The sequence below is a fragment of the Diadema antillarum genome, unplaced genomic scaffold (genome assembly GCF_040938485.1).
Source record: "Diadema antillarum isolate AM-2024a unplaced genomic scaffold, OU_Dant_1.0 scf00000105, whole genome shotgun sequence".
Taxonomy (NCBI): Eukaryota; Metazoa; Echinodermata; class Echinoidea; order Diadematoida; family Diadematidae; genus Diadema; species Diadema antillarum.
In genome coordinates, this window is record NW_027270994.1 from 114296 (window position 1) to 133641 (window position 19346).

Genomic DNA, 19346 nt, shown 5'->3' on the forward strand with positions numbered 1-19346 from the left:
TTTTTTGATTTGTTTTGTTTTGTTTTATTTTGTTTTGTTTGTCTGTCTGCTAATTTTCCTTGCTTACATATAAGACTCTAAAAACAAGCATTATCTGTCAAAGCATGCACCATTTTTCCAAGCTTGTATAGATTTTTTTTCCTCCCAAAGTTATTCCCCATTATGTTCCAATTCCAACTGTTATCAAATCAGTGCAAACACTGAATAGTCATATGAATTCAAGTGTAACTGTGTGCTGTAGGTGTAATGAATTAATTGTAAATGAATTATTATTTTTCTATTATCATTATTATTATTATTTTCACTTCACCTTGTGGAAGGGATGGGATATAGACAAGGGGTAAGTTTGCAGGGGACAAAAAGGGGGCATATCTGTATGGGAACTGGTAGAGGTGCGTACTGTACTACTGCAGGTGCAATTTTCATAGATGATACCTCACATCATCTAGCTACATGTAGGGGGGCAAACAGTCAACAAAAGCAGTCAAAAATAGCTAGTGAAGTCTGACAATTTCCCCCTTTTGTTGATTTCTTGGGTAATATCTATCATAGAATGCTTGTTCAAGTACGATATTGTAACTATTACTCTGATCCTGCACATTAAAGCGCAAGTATATCAGACACTGTGCTTCAAATGTAATGGAAATTGGATAGCAGAACAGAGAATACACAGCTGAACATTCAAGTGATAGTACGCATCATGAGGATGACATACTCATGGTAATGTGCTATATCACAGAAAGCTGGAAGCGCATCAAACTGATCACTTCATTCCTGTATATACTTTAGGCAAGGCTCATGATTTGATTACTCTTTGCAAATTCCCATTCTTGTTACTTGAGTTGCAAGGACTTTCTCTTTGTGATTTGGAACTATTCAAAAAAGTATTTAATTTGAAAGGGTACAAAATATTGCCAAAAAGTAGGTATTTTAGATAGCTTTGAGTTTTCCAATTTTAACGATTAAGAATTGAAGGGTGTGAGTACATCTTGTCTTCTTTTTGTCCCCTCTTGTTTCTTGTGTAAACTAATCTTCTTTGATGGGATTGGGATGCAAAACATATTCTAAAAAATAATAATCAAGTATATGACACTGTTTCACAGCATTGAGACAAATAAAGTCATGTTATACTGTATATATGTGTTTATATATAACAATGGTAAAATATGAATTTAAACAAAACGTAAAATTGTCATTCATATGTGACCCACTACAACAAAAGGATCCTAAAGTTGCTGACGGCTGAGCCGAGAAAATCAAGTTTGAAGTCAAGTCATCAAAATTGGTCAAAACAATCGGATTTCTGTTTTTGGCATAATTTTGTAGTCTCATGTTTTGTCTATCATCTGCCAAAATTTCAAAGCTAAATCATCAAACGAAAGACAAGAAATTAACATTTTTCTGGGCCATGATTTTTTAATCTTTCAACGTAACAGAAACGTGTCCAAAGATTTGGATTTAGCGCCGCAACTAGACTCCGCCCCTAGCAACGAAGGAGTGATCTTATTGGTCAGTGCGTGGCATCCTGATTACTGATTGGTCGTGCGTAGACCACTGACGCTAAGCTTGAATGAACATCGCGGAGGTCGCTAGGAGCATACCTTCTATTGTCAAGCGGTGAAAACTCTCTCACCTCCCCTTGATAATGTCAGCGTCGGAAGGAAAACGTTCAAGGCATTTTTCTCGAAACTCTGATTTCCTCAACCACTTGACGTGCGCTAATAAAATCATTGATATCTCCGCAACCGAGTACTTTTATGAGTTGTGTTATATAAATATGAAATTAAAGAAGAAGAGTAAGGGAATAATGTCATGTCATTTTCAGAAAATTGTCCTCCCCCAACTTTTGGATCCTTTTGTTGTAGCGGGTCACATATTACTTCTGTATTGGAAGAACAAAATCAGACCAGATGAATTCAGCAGAGAAAGAATTATCAAGGCACTACATGAAGCAAATGAAATACCAAAAAAGATATATATATATAAATCAATGCATTACAAAGAAAAACATAGAGTTGAATGAATTAACAGAGAGAACATGTATAAAAAACATAATATAATAATCTGACATGGGTGAAATCAAGAGAGACTTGGGCAAGAAGAATAAAGATTTCTGCACAGTGAACACAAGATTGCATTGTTCACAAAATGAAACAAATATATATTTCTTCATTGTGAATAATGCAAAAAAAAACACGAAAGTGTAAGATGACAAATTTCCTACCTTCCTTGATTTTTCCAGTTGTGGGCGGTAAGTCTGGAGCCTGTGATTCAAAATCGCACAAAAATAAGATGAGGAAAATAAGCCAGTATTCTGACGGATTTACTAGAATTTGCTATCTAGCCTTTGGTTCACTGTGAATTCACAATTCTAACGTAACAAAAAACAGCTGTCTTTTTTTTTCTTTGTGACTTAAAGTGATGAATATTTTGAATCATGAAATCTAGAATAATCTGCAAATAGTTTTACAAAGCTTTGCAACAAAGTCCAGGTTGCATTGACAACAAATCTCTTATTTCCCTCAATCCTCCTACACGTAATGTAGCAGAATATTTCATGTTAATTGTTCTTGCCACTCAAAAAATATATTATATCACAATGCTCAGAAAGGGCACAATTTTCAGGGGCACTGGTACGATCCACAGTTTTATCCAGATGTATGGTTCATCAAAATGGCTAATATTGATCACCATATTAAGGGGGGAAGAAGGACTGAAATTGTTTGAAAAATTGTTTGTGAGTGCAAGAGGAATTTGATAGGTGACTGATTCTTGTTTTATGCTATGAATAGCACATGTGACCATACATTACAAAACAAACAAAAAGTCACACCCCTTGATTTTACGTGAGGACTCAAAAAAGATGAAATGGTTCAACCTAGTCATTCTTGAGTTTTTCATATTTTCTGAAAGAGCTATCCTTCTTCTATATAATTCTTTAGTTTGGGATCTTAAAAAGGGATAGTACAGTATTGGTGGAGATGAAAATTGGGCTTTTAACTTTTTGCGAGATACCAAGAAAACACTTATGAAATAGTACAGAACATACCATTTTAAGAGGAATTCCAAGTTTATTTGATGAAAATTGGGTTTGGAATGACTGAAACATCCAAAACAAAGTAAAACAAAGTGATCGTAGTAAAAAGTGGGTCCCACACTTTATTAGAATCGCTCTGTTTTGGATATCTCAGCCATTTCAAAACCAATTTTCATCAAATAAATGTTGAATTCCTCATGGAATTACATGCTCTTTCATATTTCATAAGAGGTTTCTCATTACCTCACAAAAAAAATGTTAGAAACTTGAAATTAGGTCTCAACCAAAACTACATGATCCCTTTAACATGAATGGGAAAGTGTGTTTTCAGCAGTTTTTCTGCAACCCTTTTTGGGGAAATAGTAGAATGATCAGGTATGTCTTAGAGGCCGCTTTCATTTCTTGAAATCCTTTGCACACTCTTCACTATCAAGTCTGATAACTTTTGAAAGGATAATGCTACTGCTTCGAAAGTTAGCATAAATCATGGATAAAATGTGTTAATAGAACATGCTCAATTTCAGCTTAATCTCAAAAAATCCTTTTTCATTGTTGTTGCTTCAGTGGTTTACATCCTGTGTTTTGTCCCTTTCATAGCACAGCTAGCATGGCTTGGTAAAGATTAAACGCTTGAATAGACCCTGTACTTCCAAACCTCTTTTCTCAGTTCACACTTTTCCAGAGTGTGGGTGCTTTCTTTCCAGTATTTACGTAGGTTAGGGGAGTCCATTTGAATTGAGTTATACATCATTTTTAAAGCTTAGAGTCTGCTCTTTCAGAATCTGCCCTTAACTAAAACTCCATGTCTGGCAAATTTTTTGTTTGTTTTGTGATGCAGGGTCACATATCATATTTTGCTAAATCAGGTAATGAGAGGAAAGCTTTAATGTGCTAGAGGAACAATGACATTTCGAAGCATAAATAATGCATGAAATAATAAAGTTATGGAATTGTATTACTCATTTCAACATACACTAGTTAGAAGAGGCCATTATAGCCCCTAACTATTCTTGGGTTGGTTTGTACACAGACAAATAAAAAATCATCATTGGAATCATGTTTTTGATTGATGATTTAGCAACAACAACATATTTTTTCAGTGAATATGCTTTCATTTAGGGATATCAAAGTGTCAACCACCATGTATGTCACTATTCATCTGATAGAAATATAAGGAAGTATACAAACAGGAATATAAACATACAAACAGGCCCAACTACAGCAGTAACATTGTAGAATACATTGCATGATGTGGTAAGCTGTAACCCAGGGTACCGTCATACCAAGACTTATGGCATTGTTTAGCTCCATCTCGAGTTCATGAGATGTACAGTTACATATTGCTAATATAGCAGGTAAATTTTAGAACATGGCGATAATGATCCAAATGTCAACTCACCACTGCTATGATGTGTTTAACATAATTACAGTATTCTTAGTAGTAATGATAATAACAACTTTTGTATAATCATTAAGAGAATAATAGGGAAAAGGTTCGGCTGGCTCATTTGGCCTGTGCAAGAAGTGGTAGGGAATATCTGATCTTTTCCTCTGATATCATTGATTATAATGGCAAAAGAAAAAAAGACAAAAAAAAGTTTACCAAAGTTGACAGGGGAATGCAAATGGAATGCACACACTTTATAACTATAGCATTACTGTATTAAATTAATGTATCTGACACTTTAAATCTATTTATTTCAAATTAACACGATTTGATTTCAAATATACACTGGGAGACCAAAGATCAATAATAACAAAGGAATTCATAGAGTTCTTTTGTACAGTATAGTGCTACAAAAGCCTTTGCTAAAGAAACCACAGAAACCCCGTTTTCCTTGACATAAAAGCAGCTCTTGACTTTGCTCCTTCACAAGCCATGGAGTATATTTCTTTGCTTCATATAACTCTGTAAAGTTTGAGGTATGTGTATTCCTATTTTTTCTTTCACAAACTACATAAATTGTGTGAAAAACTTTGATGTTATGACATCATGGATTGTTGGAGAGCTTCTAGTTGGAGAGAGTTGTGCATGGATATAACCAAAACTGCAGAAATCCATAACCCTTGAACAGTTTGTCAAGTCTTCTTTGAACTTTAACCCGTTGAGGACGAGCTGATTTTGCTACAACACGCATTTCCCATAGACACCTGCCCGAGTATACTCGGGACTCATCCTAAAGGGGTTAATCAATGTGTTTAAAAAAATGTATGCATTCAATGAATCCACATGGCCAGTATAATCATGTTGAGGGAATCTTTCTCTTTGACCTAATCGAGTCTAAGAAACCAAGTGTACATTGCTGTAGGTTGGTGCTGTATCACTTGATCTAATTTTTCACTGTTCAATTTTGGTGTTTAATGAGGAAAAGTAAAAAAAAAAAAAAAAATCCTTCATTCAAGCCCTTGGATATGTGACTGCTCATCCCCAATGCTGCATAACCAAAAGCCACTTTATTCAATTCAATTCAAACTTATTTCATTTTTTCCTACAAAGAAATAATATATAAATATAAATCTCACTTTCTTCAGTGACAAAAAATGATGCATGTAAATTTATACAAAGATTCAGAGCTGATTCTTAAATAGGTAACACATTTTAGAAGATTAAAGTTCTCTTTCTCCGTCATCTTGGTAATTTTGTACATTTCTTTGTGATCTCTGACAGATTCAGTGGATTCAACCAATTCAATCCAAATAATCTTCAAATGGAGAATATATGCCATAGAATTCAAAGTTGCCAATTTAATGTAACATGATAATTTCTCCAGCAAGATTCCACTGGGTTAATGCAACCTACATTGCATGGCTGTGACAGCTTTTTCAAACAGGGAGGAAGAGCCCTTCAGATGCATCCCTGGGGGGACTCTCAAACTCCAGGGACATAGGGGTCACAAGGCTGGCCTAAAATCAAGGGCACTCTCGAATTTTAGGGCACCCTTACAGGTGGTTCAGGGCTGCTCCGAAAGTGCTCCATGCACATCAAGAGTCTTACAGCCTGTCAGATCTTGTGGTCGTAAAGTGGAAATCCTCATGCCAAATACACGGAAATGTTTCGTTGGGCATGTTGAATACAATATGCATGCGAAAGAATATGGACAGACTCAAGATTTATTGGATCATCACACTAGCAGTTTGACCTTTTTTACACTTGCTTTATGTACCAATATCCTGAGTATTATGTTTGCTATATTTGTAAAATAATATCTGAGACATGTCCCCTGCAAAATATTACAATTTGTTGTCACTCTGAGTTTTATTTATTGGTGTTCAACCGTGAACTTTCAAGAGTATACAAAAACAAAAACGACTTCAAATAGACTATTCAATCACTTTCAATCGAACGATCACACTATCAATATTTTTTCCAAATATGTCTTGAACAATAGTGATATTCCATGCATGTGTGTAATCAGCTAACCTATCGATGTGGAATCTAGATATTAAAAACGTATGCGAATAGCTAGAACATGCACACATCAGTACCAGTGCTTCCAAAACAGAACTTTAATGCGCAGAGCACAAATGCCAAATTGTTATAGAGATATAATCTGATTTATCGGAATGCAATGTATACTTTCAGGGGCTATAACAGATGAATTACGGCTGTTTTATTGTGTATTCAAGCTGTACACAAATTTGATTTTCAGGGTACTGGTACACTTTAACATGTTTGCTGAAAGGTTTGGAATCAGACAGGATCTATGGGGTGTTAATAGCTTGCACAGAAAGCTTACTATGATGACCAAATGACTTGGTTTAAAGCAACGATAACCCTTGAGTGCATGGGATATGTAAAAAATGATGACAGGGTGGGTGTTTGCAACTGCATCAACCTGGACAGGCGTGCCATAAGTGATTGAAAGAAGTGCCATAAGAAATGACCTGGGCCGGTCAGTATGACCACTTCAGAAGTGCCCTACAATTTAGGTTCCATGATATACACGCAAGATTGGTGGAAGTGTTGTTACACTCTAAATCCTTAGGGACTGTTTACTATTGGGAGCAGTGATTTAAAAATGTTTGAGTTATGACATTTGATGCATATATGTATAGGTCAGTTGTATCACAAGACATCCTACCATATAAAAATTCCGCAATAAAGCCTGAAATGTTAAAGGGACACAGTCCTCACGAAATTTAAAAAAATATGTTGTTGTTGGTACCTCCAATGAACTACTTTCACCAAAAACAAACTTTAAAATCACCAAATAAGCTCGTACATTTTGGTTGAAAAAGTGTGAGTCTGCATGGTGAATATGCTAATGAGCAAGTCTTGGCGGAGAGTCATACGTCGTCGATGCACAACTCTTCCCAGCCGTGTTCTGCTCGTTATCCGTACGCTCCCTAGTACTGTTTACCCGGATGCATGAAGACGTCGGTGGCTACTCCGACTCGTATTTGACATTGTTTCTACGTTGTGTGTGTGTGTGTGTGTGTGTGTGTTTGTGTGTGTGTGTATGTATTGTGTATTATATTCGCACGTGTGGACGGTACAACTAGATGATAGATCTACGGTAGATACGCGTACGCACCCCGTACGCGGTTTGCCCTTCGCACTTTTCCAGTCTCAAGCGCAGCTGCAGCCCTACCTGTCGCCGCTCATGCATGTTCTATATATAGTATACGTACAGAGTGTACATATTTGTAGATAGAAACGATTCTACACAGGCCTGCTAGTACACTACAGGGGCGACCGCATTCAGCGTCGTCTGGTCAGGCTATCTTACATCAGTAGTTTTGCTCGAATCGTGCAGAAAATTTCCCAGGAAAATCCTTTTTTCCGTCCCAGACCAACAAAAGTATCGTGAAAGGTGAGCTGTGTGGCTGGGAAATATCGGTACAACGATGCCGAACATAAGAAACTTAGGGCCTACAAAATCTCGAAATCGTGTTGTGACCTACCTGTGCGTGGACAATTTGTGAAGCGATGTTTTTACGTGGACCGGCAGGCTGTGGCCCTCGGTTATAAACCGAGAAAACTCCTGAAACCAGATGCAATCCTGACCATTTGCTCACATGAGTTATAAAACAGAAATACCTCGAGCATCGACTTCGAAGAGAACCGAGGGAAAAAAGCGTAGAGAGGTAAGGAAAGTGGCTAGTTATGTTTAATTTACCGTGGGCCTGCAGCCGGGGTTGGACTGCGCATGCAGTACAGTGCCACTGAGCTAGCTGCTGCCAGTGCCGACTGGACATGCACGGCAAAGTGGAGCGAAATCATATCCCTACGACCCCCTGTGTTTACCCTTCCCGGCTCACGTCATATATATTTTTTTTTTTTCGAGGAAAGGCGATTATCTGACTACTTACAGAAATATTGAGATACAAACAATATTTTCTTTGAAGAATTCGACTCTCTCATGCACAGGTTATCTTCGGTTTGAATGCCAAAATCGACTGGACGGAGTCGATCGAGTGTACTGTGTATGTATACATTGGTATGGTAAGGATTTGCGCGCGAGAGTGGTTTCTACGCTAAGAAGTATGCAACACGGACGGAAGCTAGAAAACGACCGTGCCTATTTGATGTCAAGTTCATGGTATATTTGGTTTAAAAATACATATAAATTTATGTTTACAATATTAATTTTTCGTAAATTATATATATCTACGCTTGAAATATTTTGTTTGAAATTATAAAACCACAAACTTTCACATTATATGATGAAATTGCAACTAATCATTTGAACACTTAAATTAGTTTTAGAGGCACGGCTGTCAACTTGGTGAGTAGGGCATGCACTACGTAGCATCTTTTTGCCGGCTCTTTCACGATCGCTTGCAGGAATTATTTTTCAAAAATCGCGTACGGAGACAATTTTTGATGTCCAAGCGTATAAATTGGTGAAAGTTGATATTTTTTACTCTTCTTAATTATCAGTACAGTGAAAATCTCAGGACTGCTTCCCTTTAAGAGATATCACTATTTTTCTAAATAAAGCATAACTGTAGATGTTTTTTTCTACAAACAATTTTATTATAACTACTGTTCACATTATGTATATCTAAAAAATACTTAACATCAATAATACTGATTAAATTTTTACATTGGTTGTTTCTATTCCTAACTCACATTTTAGAACTACTTTGAAGCACTAAAGCTGGGTTTTTGTTTCCTCTGCAAATGGTTAATAATGTCTTTAAGCTTGATCTTTTTTTTTAACTGAGTTACTGGACATCACTAAACTATGTCACTCTAATGTATTTTACATGGCACTAAACATTGCTCAGTCCAGCAGGCAGAAAATTTGATATTTGAGCACATGCTACATGCATTAAAAAAGCTTCTCTCTTTTTTCCTTTTTTTTTGTTTCAGAAAATGCATGGTTAACAAATCAGTGAAGTATAAAGAGATATACCTTATCAAAAATTACTTCAAGACTGTTGGAATCAATTTATGGAAGTTATTGTTTACTCTTGAGGGCTCTCTTCTGCACAAGTATCTCCTCTGGGTTTTTTTTTTTCTTTCTTTCTTTATGTATACAAAACACACCATCATGAAAAGTGGGTCATTTACTGCCACACTTTCTGGAGCCTTTTCAGATGCGATAATCATACAAGCGAAAACAATTTACTTCTTCATCGGGTACCCTTGCCTTCCTGAGAATAAATCTATCACGGATTGGATTTCTCTTGCATCCTTCAGAGGCTAGAATGAAAACAGCAAATATTGCAAATGGCAGTGAACTTGTACCAGCACGCTGGTCGTGATCAAAGGATCACTGCGGACTCTAGCCCGAGGCGACGGTGGTTGTGTTTCATGAGCTCGGACACGCAGCACTCACGTATCAATATCGCCATTCAAAAGCGACCGCGGCAATCACGCCACGCCGAGCCTCGTGGCAAACTGATTTGAGATGTACACAATAGAACTCTAGAGGGAGCAGTGCCGCGTTAGTGACTTCCATCAATCTACTGTTATGACACCACATCACAAGGGGAGAAACACAGAAGGGGGGGGGGGGGATGATAGAGTACCGACCCTTTTATACCTTTGATTACTTCCACTCTGCATACCCAAAGAAGTATGCTCCAGATTTTCCCCTGTCCCCTTTAACATGGTTTCGCATTTGCATCATGAGAAAGGCTAGATCCAAGGGACCGCTTCATTATTCACAAATGCCACAGCACATTAGACTCTCTGCCTCACCGCTCCCCCAGCTGGCGCAGTGCGTAAAGTTCGCATTACATCAACAATTTTCACAAATCACAGCTTGCTCTTTTTTTTTTTCTTCTGGGAATCAAAATGTTTACCATATATCACAGTGCTTTCGATGCCTTCATTTCCTCAAATGAACGGAATATTTTGGGAGTTAGATCAAGAAGGGCATTAGCACTGCTGAGAAACTGTGGCGGTCATAATGGCCAAATATTTCTGCACTACCATTTGGGAGCTGAACTTCACAATGCGCTTCATACCTACATGGGCCCAAAATATGAGCAAAGAGGACCAGAGACTTCATTTGTACAGTTTTTGTTTGTCAAGGAGATCTCACAGAGTAGAGGACCATGTACATTATTGTATCAACCAACTATTGGCGTGCACAGCTGGTCAAAGAATTTGGCTCTGTGACTGTGTATACCAAAAAGATACAAAAACACCTCAATGGTTAGAACAACGCATAAGCTTAAATGCATCAATCTCCTGTGAAAGTGGATATCTTCGCGCGACTAATTTTTCGTGCTTGGCCGGGTAAGGAGAGTTTCGCGTGTTTTTGATTCCGCGAAATCAAGACATCATGCACAGGAACATATGGCAAGCAAAAATATTTGCGTGCTTTTATTCTTGCGGCAGTTTCTCGTAGCGCGAGGTACGTGAAAATTTCAACACCAAAAAAATTTCCACTTTTACAGTATAATGCATTGTGCCACATAACTTTAGGTAGTTCCTTAAAAAGAATTTCCATTTAACAACCAGTGAGAATGTAGTTTGAAAAGAAAGAGAAATAACTTGAGGGAATGAGCACAACATTGCAAATTTGATCAAAATTGGACAAAAATTGAAGGAATCTATAAAACTGTGAAATTCTGCTTATTTCAGCAAAACAGTTCTCAGTTGATATGAAAATGCCAATGAGTGAACTGATGATGTCATTACCGCGCATATCCCATTGATCGAATACAAAAAAAAAAAATGACGGAAATTGAATTTTCTGCTATAAAGTATAAAACATACAGTGTAATGTTCTATTTGGCTGAAGAACTTCAAAATACTAATCAGTCAGATACATTAGAATTCGAGACTGGGGCATAATTGTGTTTGAACAACAACAGATGAAAATATCATGATTTTGAGCATAAACTGATTGGGCATTGGTAGTCATCTATTCCATGTTGTATCTAAACAATATCGCAGACACTTTTTTTCATGGGTCTCTCTCTTTTTCTTTTTTTTCCCTTTTTTTTTTTGGTATTGTTCTGTTTATCGTAAGGGAACAAACGTGTATCAAATCTTCATGCTTCCACAGCTTACTGAACCCTCCATCTAGCACTGCACAGGATGCAGCCGTTAAGAGACAAATTTGCATGCACGGGGTGAAAGTTCTGCTTCTAGCCAGTCAAATTTGCACAGATTCTCACAAGCTCATCTGATAATGCACCTTGTCTCTGAGATGGCATATCTACCAATTCATGCCGGAGTATTAAGTTCTGCATAACTTACAGCACACGGGTGATGATGCCCAGCTGTACTTTGGCTGTTGTTCATGAAGGGTTCAATTCTTTTTATCTTTTTGGTTTTTTTATTAGTTTAAATATTTGAAGTATCTCTTCATAATCAGCGATATTATTCTCACAGTCTCACAGTTCTACATATTTGCATAGACAGTTTTTACAGCATTTTGTTTTCATTTAATTGTCCATAATAACAGGATATATTCTATGCAGTGGTTGTATGGGAAATATTTACACTGATTGTATAGGGTGTATATAATGATTGGAAATTCACTTTTCCAGAAAATGAAAACGTCTTATTTCAAAGGACAAAGCAAAAGGAGAGTGATGTCATGTATGACATCACAGAATTGCAAAGTAGTGTTTGTTTGATCACACCTTAACAAAAAAAAAAAATCAACAAGAAAATCATAACTTTTCCAGTTTTCATCAGAATAGTCATTGTCCTGTTCGTCTAATTTTTCTGCTTGTATTCACACAAAACTTATTTTCAGCCTAAGGCTACATATAAAGACTAAGGGTACTGCACCTGCAGTCAGCCTACTTGGCCGCTTTCTGTATAGTGCCTTACATTCACCTCCGCTATATATGCAGCTGGCAAGAGCTCAATTGACAACGAAAGCATCTCGCCTTCTCTTTGCAGCAATTCAGGCATTTCTGGCAAACAAGACACCACTTTCCAATGGAAAAAAGAAAATGGTAGGTCTGTTAATAGCATTTTTATCAGAGTGCCATCTCAGCTGCACTTTAAATGAAAGCAAGCAGAATTATTCTTTTCTATTTTTTTCCACTCCCACTCATAAACTTGTGAATTAAATGCATTTTCAAGCAATAAGTAAAATATTCCATTAACTAATCATATCTGACACAAGAAGAAGAATACACTGTTACCAACAGTTTGTGCAATGGGATGTGGTCCTGTTCAGTTCGGATACTTGTTTGTTTGTTTGTTTGTTTTTAATGTCTATTTTAGCCATAACTGGAGAGCTTCAGTATGCCTAACAATAGTTTATTTATGAACTGAAATAACAATGCACCTGATTCATTGCATATCCCAGTGAATATTTTTTTCTTCTTGCTGTTTTGGAAGCCACCCAGTTAAGGCCGACATAAGTTACAGTGTTTCAAAATTAAATAACTCTTTACTTAGTAGTAATTTGTGACTTAAGGCATCTCTCAAATACAATTTCACTGTTTACTATGTTAGTACTTTATACTTACTTTCTAGTACTATCAAGAGTTGCATTAAAAGATACATAACCACATATACATATATATACACACACACACTCACGTAAAAATTTGAGCAATATCATAAAACCAGAGAAGAGAAAATTGCAACACACTGCAACAATTTCCCCTTTCCTTCATGCAATGGAGCTTGTACATGTAAAGCGTGATGACCCGAGACTCACCCTCATGGTCTCTTGCTCGCGTGCGGTCCTCTGCTTGCTAAGGTAGTCTGGCGCCCCCATCTTCTGGTCCTGCTCAGACATGAGACCCTTGTCCTCGTCCTCCCCTTCCTCGTCCTCATCGTTACGGACATAGCACTGGGGGCCCGTGTGCTTCATGTACTCCGCCCTCTGCTGGACGTGGCTGCGTCGCATCTCTTCGTTCCTGGGGTACAGACGCATCAAACACAACAGTGAGTACATTAAAATGTATGATTACAATCTCATCAAAAACCGTTTAGTCACTGATTGATGTTTCTAAAACCTGGTAAATTATGGTAAAACTGAATAATAAGCGAAATGTTGATTACAATACTTCAATATTAGCTCTGTTTGGCAGCACAGTATTGGTGACGAGTGGTGGGCAATTCATTACAGAAGATTTGCATTTGGTTTTATAGTTGATTCAATATCTGATGGGCCACTGATTTTTGAATGGTACTAACATTATCATTAATTTGAGTAATGTAATGAGATCAGATGAAAATAGATCTGTGACCAATATCAGTAAGTCACTGTTCAGTTGGTTGGCATTTGGTGGTTGGCATGACAACCATATCATCCTGAACTAGTTGTCACGACAGCAGATAATGATGTACACTCTTTCCCTTCATAATCCATCTCATGCTGCTGGTAATATTCATTACTCCTTGTTGCATGTGGTAGACACTCTGCAGAGTGCAGAGCTTTCACCACACACGGCAGTCTTTCATATCAGAATAACTCAAGTAAAAGTTCGAGCAATATCATTCAATATCTCTTGCAGATCACTGACAAATCTATGAGTAGTTCTTTTGAGAATGCTTGATCACATCAAATAAATACTTTTACCTTCTTCTTCTGTCCTCCAAGACTCTAGTTCTCTTCTGGTCATCTTCATGCTTCTTGGCTGCATCTGGTTGCAAAATCCAAATTGGCTTTTGCTCAGGAGTATAGAATGAGGGTGCCTTCATCAACTTTGTCTTACTATTGGTGAGCGCACTATGCAACTCCTTCATAGCAGCGTTCACATCTACTTGCTCTGCACAAGTTTCTTCTGATGGTGGATGCGGAAACGAGGGAGATGATAGAGGTGAGGTTCCCTGGCGGGGGTCATCCATGGATCGGGACCTCCCATACACCGGTGAGGGATGGTCTGTGTTGAAGGATCGGCTTGGGGTGATGGCGGGGTTGGCGAGTGGAGGGTCACTTCCATCTTCCTCTGCATCTGAGAACTGATCCTCCTCAGGGTGCGCCTGCTGCTGGACGGCACTCAGGTTTAAGGTGCTCTCCCCGATCCCTGCGTGTCCCGCCAAGCGGAAGCCCACAGCATCATACTCCATGGGACTCAGCTTGGGGAGCACCTTGGACTGATCCTCTCTGTGGGTTGATGAGGTGCTGGAGGTGTCTGATGTCACAGAATGTGACTCCTGCTGGCTGTCCTGGACTTCCTCCTGTGGCTTCTTGTACGAGTTACGTAAGTTGGCCAGCTCCCTTTCTGCAAGCTGGGACAGAAGACTGCTGTTCATGCCTGTTCCTCGTTGTCCACTGCCAAGCAGGCCACCTCCTTGTGACACTAGGGATGATAGTCCACCACTGTCTGCCTTGTTCGTCTTCTGACTTCCATCTTGCTCATTCTCTTCTTCTTCACTGGAGCTCCGGTTTGCTAGCTCATAGCTGTTCCTTCTTCTCCGACCCCCTAGACTATCTGTATCCTCTGCATGAGTTTTCCCTTGCCTATTCTTGATCTTAATTGGACTGGGTTTGGCATCCTTCTCATCAAGGTATGCTCCACACTCGGCAATGTCATCAAAGACTATCTCTCCTGAAGCAGCATCAGATTTTTCCTCAATTTCATAAGAATACCTCTTGGAGTGGTCTTGCGGTCTTGAGTTGTGTTTGGGCCTTCTTGTAACTGCTTCACTTTCGAGGTGATTAGCATTGGAGTTGTTTCTCGGTGGCTCCCTCCGGGCCGGTCTGGCAGCTTTCATTTTCTCAGGCGAAGAACTGGGACTCCTAGACATATCTCTACCCGGGAGCGGGTCTCTGGCGTAAGGTACTCTGTCAGACGGACTTGTTTGCCTCTGGGATGCAGGAGAACTCCTAAGTGATGACACAGATGCATATTCAGCATTATGCCTGCTTGACATGTAACAATCTCCTGGGCTGACATCTCCACCATCCCTTCTGTTATCATTTGAATTTAGAGTTCTGTTTATCTCTGGCTGTATTGATGTGGAAGCTAAATTCTTTTCAATATCATTCATTTCTCGCAGTTCCTTTTGCAGCCGTGACTTGAGTACAGACACTGGCTGGGCCCCTCCTGGCAATGGCATGCTTCTGGGTCGATCACCTCCAAGAGGTCTACCTGATCCTTCAGGCCTACTTCTTCTCTCCTGGTTACCAGTGCCATCTCTACTTGTTTGAGTTGTTGAACGAGGAACTCTTCTCTTACCCGTATTGAAGTCACTGTTATCCTGCGGACCGCTGACTGGAGATGAAGCATTCCCTGGATAGCCTTGAGTATTGCTGACTGGACTCTGGCCACCTCCTCTACTGCTGCTAAATGACGGTGGAATTTTCTGCACACTTTGTGCAGCTCCTGGAGCAGGCCTCCGTGGAACTTGAGTATGTGGTTCCTTGACACCTTGAGCTGGACTTCCTCCCTGCTTGGGGCTCACACGCATCTGGCTGGTTGACTTGAGGGGCATCTTCCTCTCACCGACTGGATCAAGCAAACCTGTCTCTTTGACTCTCTTATGCTGCCCTAAATTCCTCGAGTCAGAATATCCTCCTTCATTTCTAGACCTTGCGGTGGCATCAATCATGCTGGCTTGATGCTCAGCACCTTCATGCCCCCCACTGACAGTGGTAAGCGATTGAGAGAATAATTGAACGTCTGGTGATACATCATGGGAACTTGTGTTCCTGTAGTCAAAATCTTCATGATTCGATTGCATTGGCTCCTCCTGATCTGCCTCTACACTATCACTGGCTGCATAGTTCGAATTGGATTCAGGCCCAAAAACATCTTGGTCAACAATTACATAGTCCCCAGTCAGTTGAGAATGATCATCTACTCGTGAATGGTTGTCATGATAGTCGGGCATTTGCTCGTCATCTTTAGACTGCTGTGCGTCGAATCTGGTATCCACTCTGGATGCCTCGTTAAATTCACTGGCTGCGTTGGGGCCAGATTCGGGCAAATCAGATTCAGTGTAATCCTGATATATGTCCTGTTTCTGTCCATAGTCTCGATGTGTGTCATAATCTGGCTCACTCTCATTGAATGCAGGGTTGTCCTCCACATATGGTTGACTTTCTGCATAGGATTGTTTGTCTCCATATGGCTGCCTCTCCAGGAAGGAATTCCCATCCATGTAGTCGTATCGGAAGTCAACCTCCTCAAACCTGTCTTCCCCTTCTATGTGATCCTCCTCTGCCTCATAGCCTTGCATACCTCCTTCCATGTCAATCATCCCATTATCATCCACAACTCCACTGTCCTCGTACTGATCATCCGGATCGAAGGCAACACCCTGGCGCTCTTGCGTGGCATCTTCCATGTAGTCCTTGTCTTTGTCGCTCTCTGTCAAGTCGTCCCTCATCTGCCCCTGCCCACTGTCTTCGGTACCCTCCCTCGTGCCATCATCTCCTTCCGAATACTGATACGCTGAGCCATACCCGATCCCTTGCAGTCCTGTATCACTTTGGTTTATGAAAAAGGTATCTCCATACTCATCCTGTCCATCTTCTTCTGGTGAAGGTATCTGGTCACTCATTATCCTTGTGCCTTTGATGCCTTCTGAGAGGCCATTCCACTCCCCCTCAGCCCTCTCCTCTTGGGTATCCTCCGTGGCAGCATCTGATTCGGGAAGCTCTCCGTTCGTGCCATCGTGGTCCTCCTCTCTGCCGGAGGACAGGTGTCCATTGCGCTGGATGTATGGGGTGTGGCTGGTTGGTGGAAGGGTCTTCGAGGTCAGCATATCACTCTCAGCATCCTCGAAGGCATCGTCAAACTGAGATTGCTCTCTCCGTGCCATCATGGAGACAGCAGACCTGCAGAAAAGACAAAATTTTTAAAAATTACTCATTAGAAGTTTGTTCTGGTTTTTATGCCAAAACTTTCACTGTTTTGAACAATCTTACCCTTTTATGTCGTTTGCATTGTGCTTTAAACTTTTACAAACTTTATATGGGGATAATACTTTTATCTAATGCTAAAGTTAAGGGAAGAAGTTGAAGAAAGATAGAGGGAAAAAAATATTGCAAGACCTACATCAGCTGAATTCTGGTCTCCACAACAAGAAACTGGACATTAAATAGTCAAATTCATCAGATTTCACACTGAATTCAATAAGTAAATTGCTTGGTCATATAATATCATTGAACCAAGTCTTTTGAAACAATTCTGAGCTCTCTCTTACAGAGAAACAGCAAATTTGTCCCTACCAACTTTTTATTGGTAGATGTTACGATGTGTTATGTAATCCACTGACCTCAGTCTGACCGCTGCCTTACTTTCATTTCATCACATATTCTTTTGAGCCTTTTTTTTCCCTCCCTCTATGTTCACTCCCAGGATGTAAGTCAATGCTTATGTGAATATTGCATTCCACTTGTGACCTGATTTAATTTGCTGAGACCCATCTGCGTGCAATTGCTAAATGACTTGCCAATGACAGGAGGCATTCTACATTTTCTCTTTTTAATCTACCCAAATCTTACTTTATTCAGACCCAGATTCCTCACTTTCAGCTGTCTAGTCACCGGATACAACACTTCTTCTCTTTTCTTTTTTTTTTCTTTTTTTTTTTTGGGGGGGGGGGGGGGGGGGAGGGGTGTGGGAACCAAAGGGTTCATTGCAGTACAAAATGGAGGCACAAACTTGTCTACTTCTCCAAGAATCAGATCTCTTTACGTCTTCATTTCTTTCTGTTATTTGTAAGTCATCTTATGAAAGAATAATGAATCTGAGGTTTGGATTTGCTTGCAAAATTGTTGGTAAGTCCCGATTTGCAACATATTACACTGTAGACTCATTAGATATAAGGCATATGCAGTACTGTAAACGTGGAAATTTTCGCAGTGTTGACATTTTCGCGTATTTTGCGCAACCAGAAACTAGTGCAAAAATAAAAGCACACAAATATTTTTGCTTGCCATATGTTCCGTTGATGTCTTGATTCCACGGAATTAAAAACATGTGAAACTTATCTTACCCGGGCGAGTGTGAAAAATCAGTGAGGCGAAAATATCCACTTTTACAGTACATGACTGCGAAATGACAGCAGTAGAATCAGAGTTTAACCCGTTGAGGACACACTGATTTTGCTACAACACGCATTTCCCATAGACACCTGCCCGAGTATACGTGGGACTTGTCCTCAACGGGTTAAGTTACTTTTCATGTTTCTGTTTCATATTTTTGTGGGCTTCCCTTCCCAGGAAAGCATCTTGCATGATACAAATACACCTAAGTATATGTATCATTATTTTTTATTTTTTATTTTTTTTTGAAGGAGAAAAAAAGGCAGTAATTTCTGGGTCTTTCTACCACTTGGGATCCATACAAAGAAAGGCTATACACTAAGTCGACAGACTGAGTGGTTTTCCTATTTTCCTCCTCTGTGCTAGCAGTGCCATACATGAAGATTATGTCTGCTGCATTATCCATCGATCAGTAAGGCATGCATAATCACACTGATACAGGCGGAATCCACCACCCCGTTGGCTGTGATTGCAAAGCCACATTAGAGTTCTCTCATCTTGTACTCTGCACTTGAAGCAGGAGAAATCCTCATTTTTCCTTGCAGAAATGGTGATACAGTTTTCTATTCAATTAGTGAAAGGCACAAGTACAATGCAAACGATGCAGACATTTCAGCCTTGCAAGCAACTTGACATCAAGGGAGCATTCAGACGAGAACACGACAGAGTAACTCATAAAATCCCTGATCAATGTTGCTTTGTACTATCTGAAAGCTCGATTTGTAGTTTCATGTTTGATTCAGCAAATTTCCATCTCTGAATTCTGTGGATTTACTACAAACTCATATTTCTTGCCAGTTATTGCTACAGACTGCTAATACTGATGTCACACAATAGAATGTGAAAAGATGGGACAAGTATTTTTTTGATAGGCATTATGACAAATATTTGGTCCCAAATTCAATTTATTGATAGTTTGTGAAAACATTTAT

General features: G+C 39.3%; 1 protein-coding gene across 2 annotated transcripts in view; it reads right to left on the reverse strand.

Moving 5' to 3' along the window:
* LOC139719150 (uncharacterized) overlaps positions 1-19346 on the reverse strand; it is a 139449-nt gene that overhangs the window by 100764 nt on the left and 19339 nt on the right. For both annotated transcript variants that reach the window (XM_071630585.1, XM_071630584.1), the window contains exons 2-4: positions 13996-17202; positions 13129-13330; positions 2225-2264 (exon numbers count right to left, since the gene is read on the reverse strand). In XM_071630585.1, the coding sequence (XP_071486686.1) occupies positions 2225-2264; positions 13129-13330; positions 13996-17202 (3449 nt within the window). The remainder of the gene's footprint in view (positions 1-2224; positions 2265-13128; positions 13331-13995; positions 17203-19346) is intronic.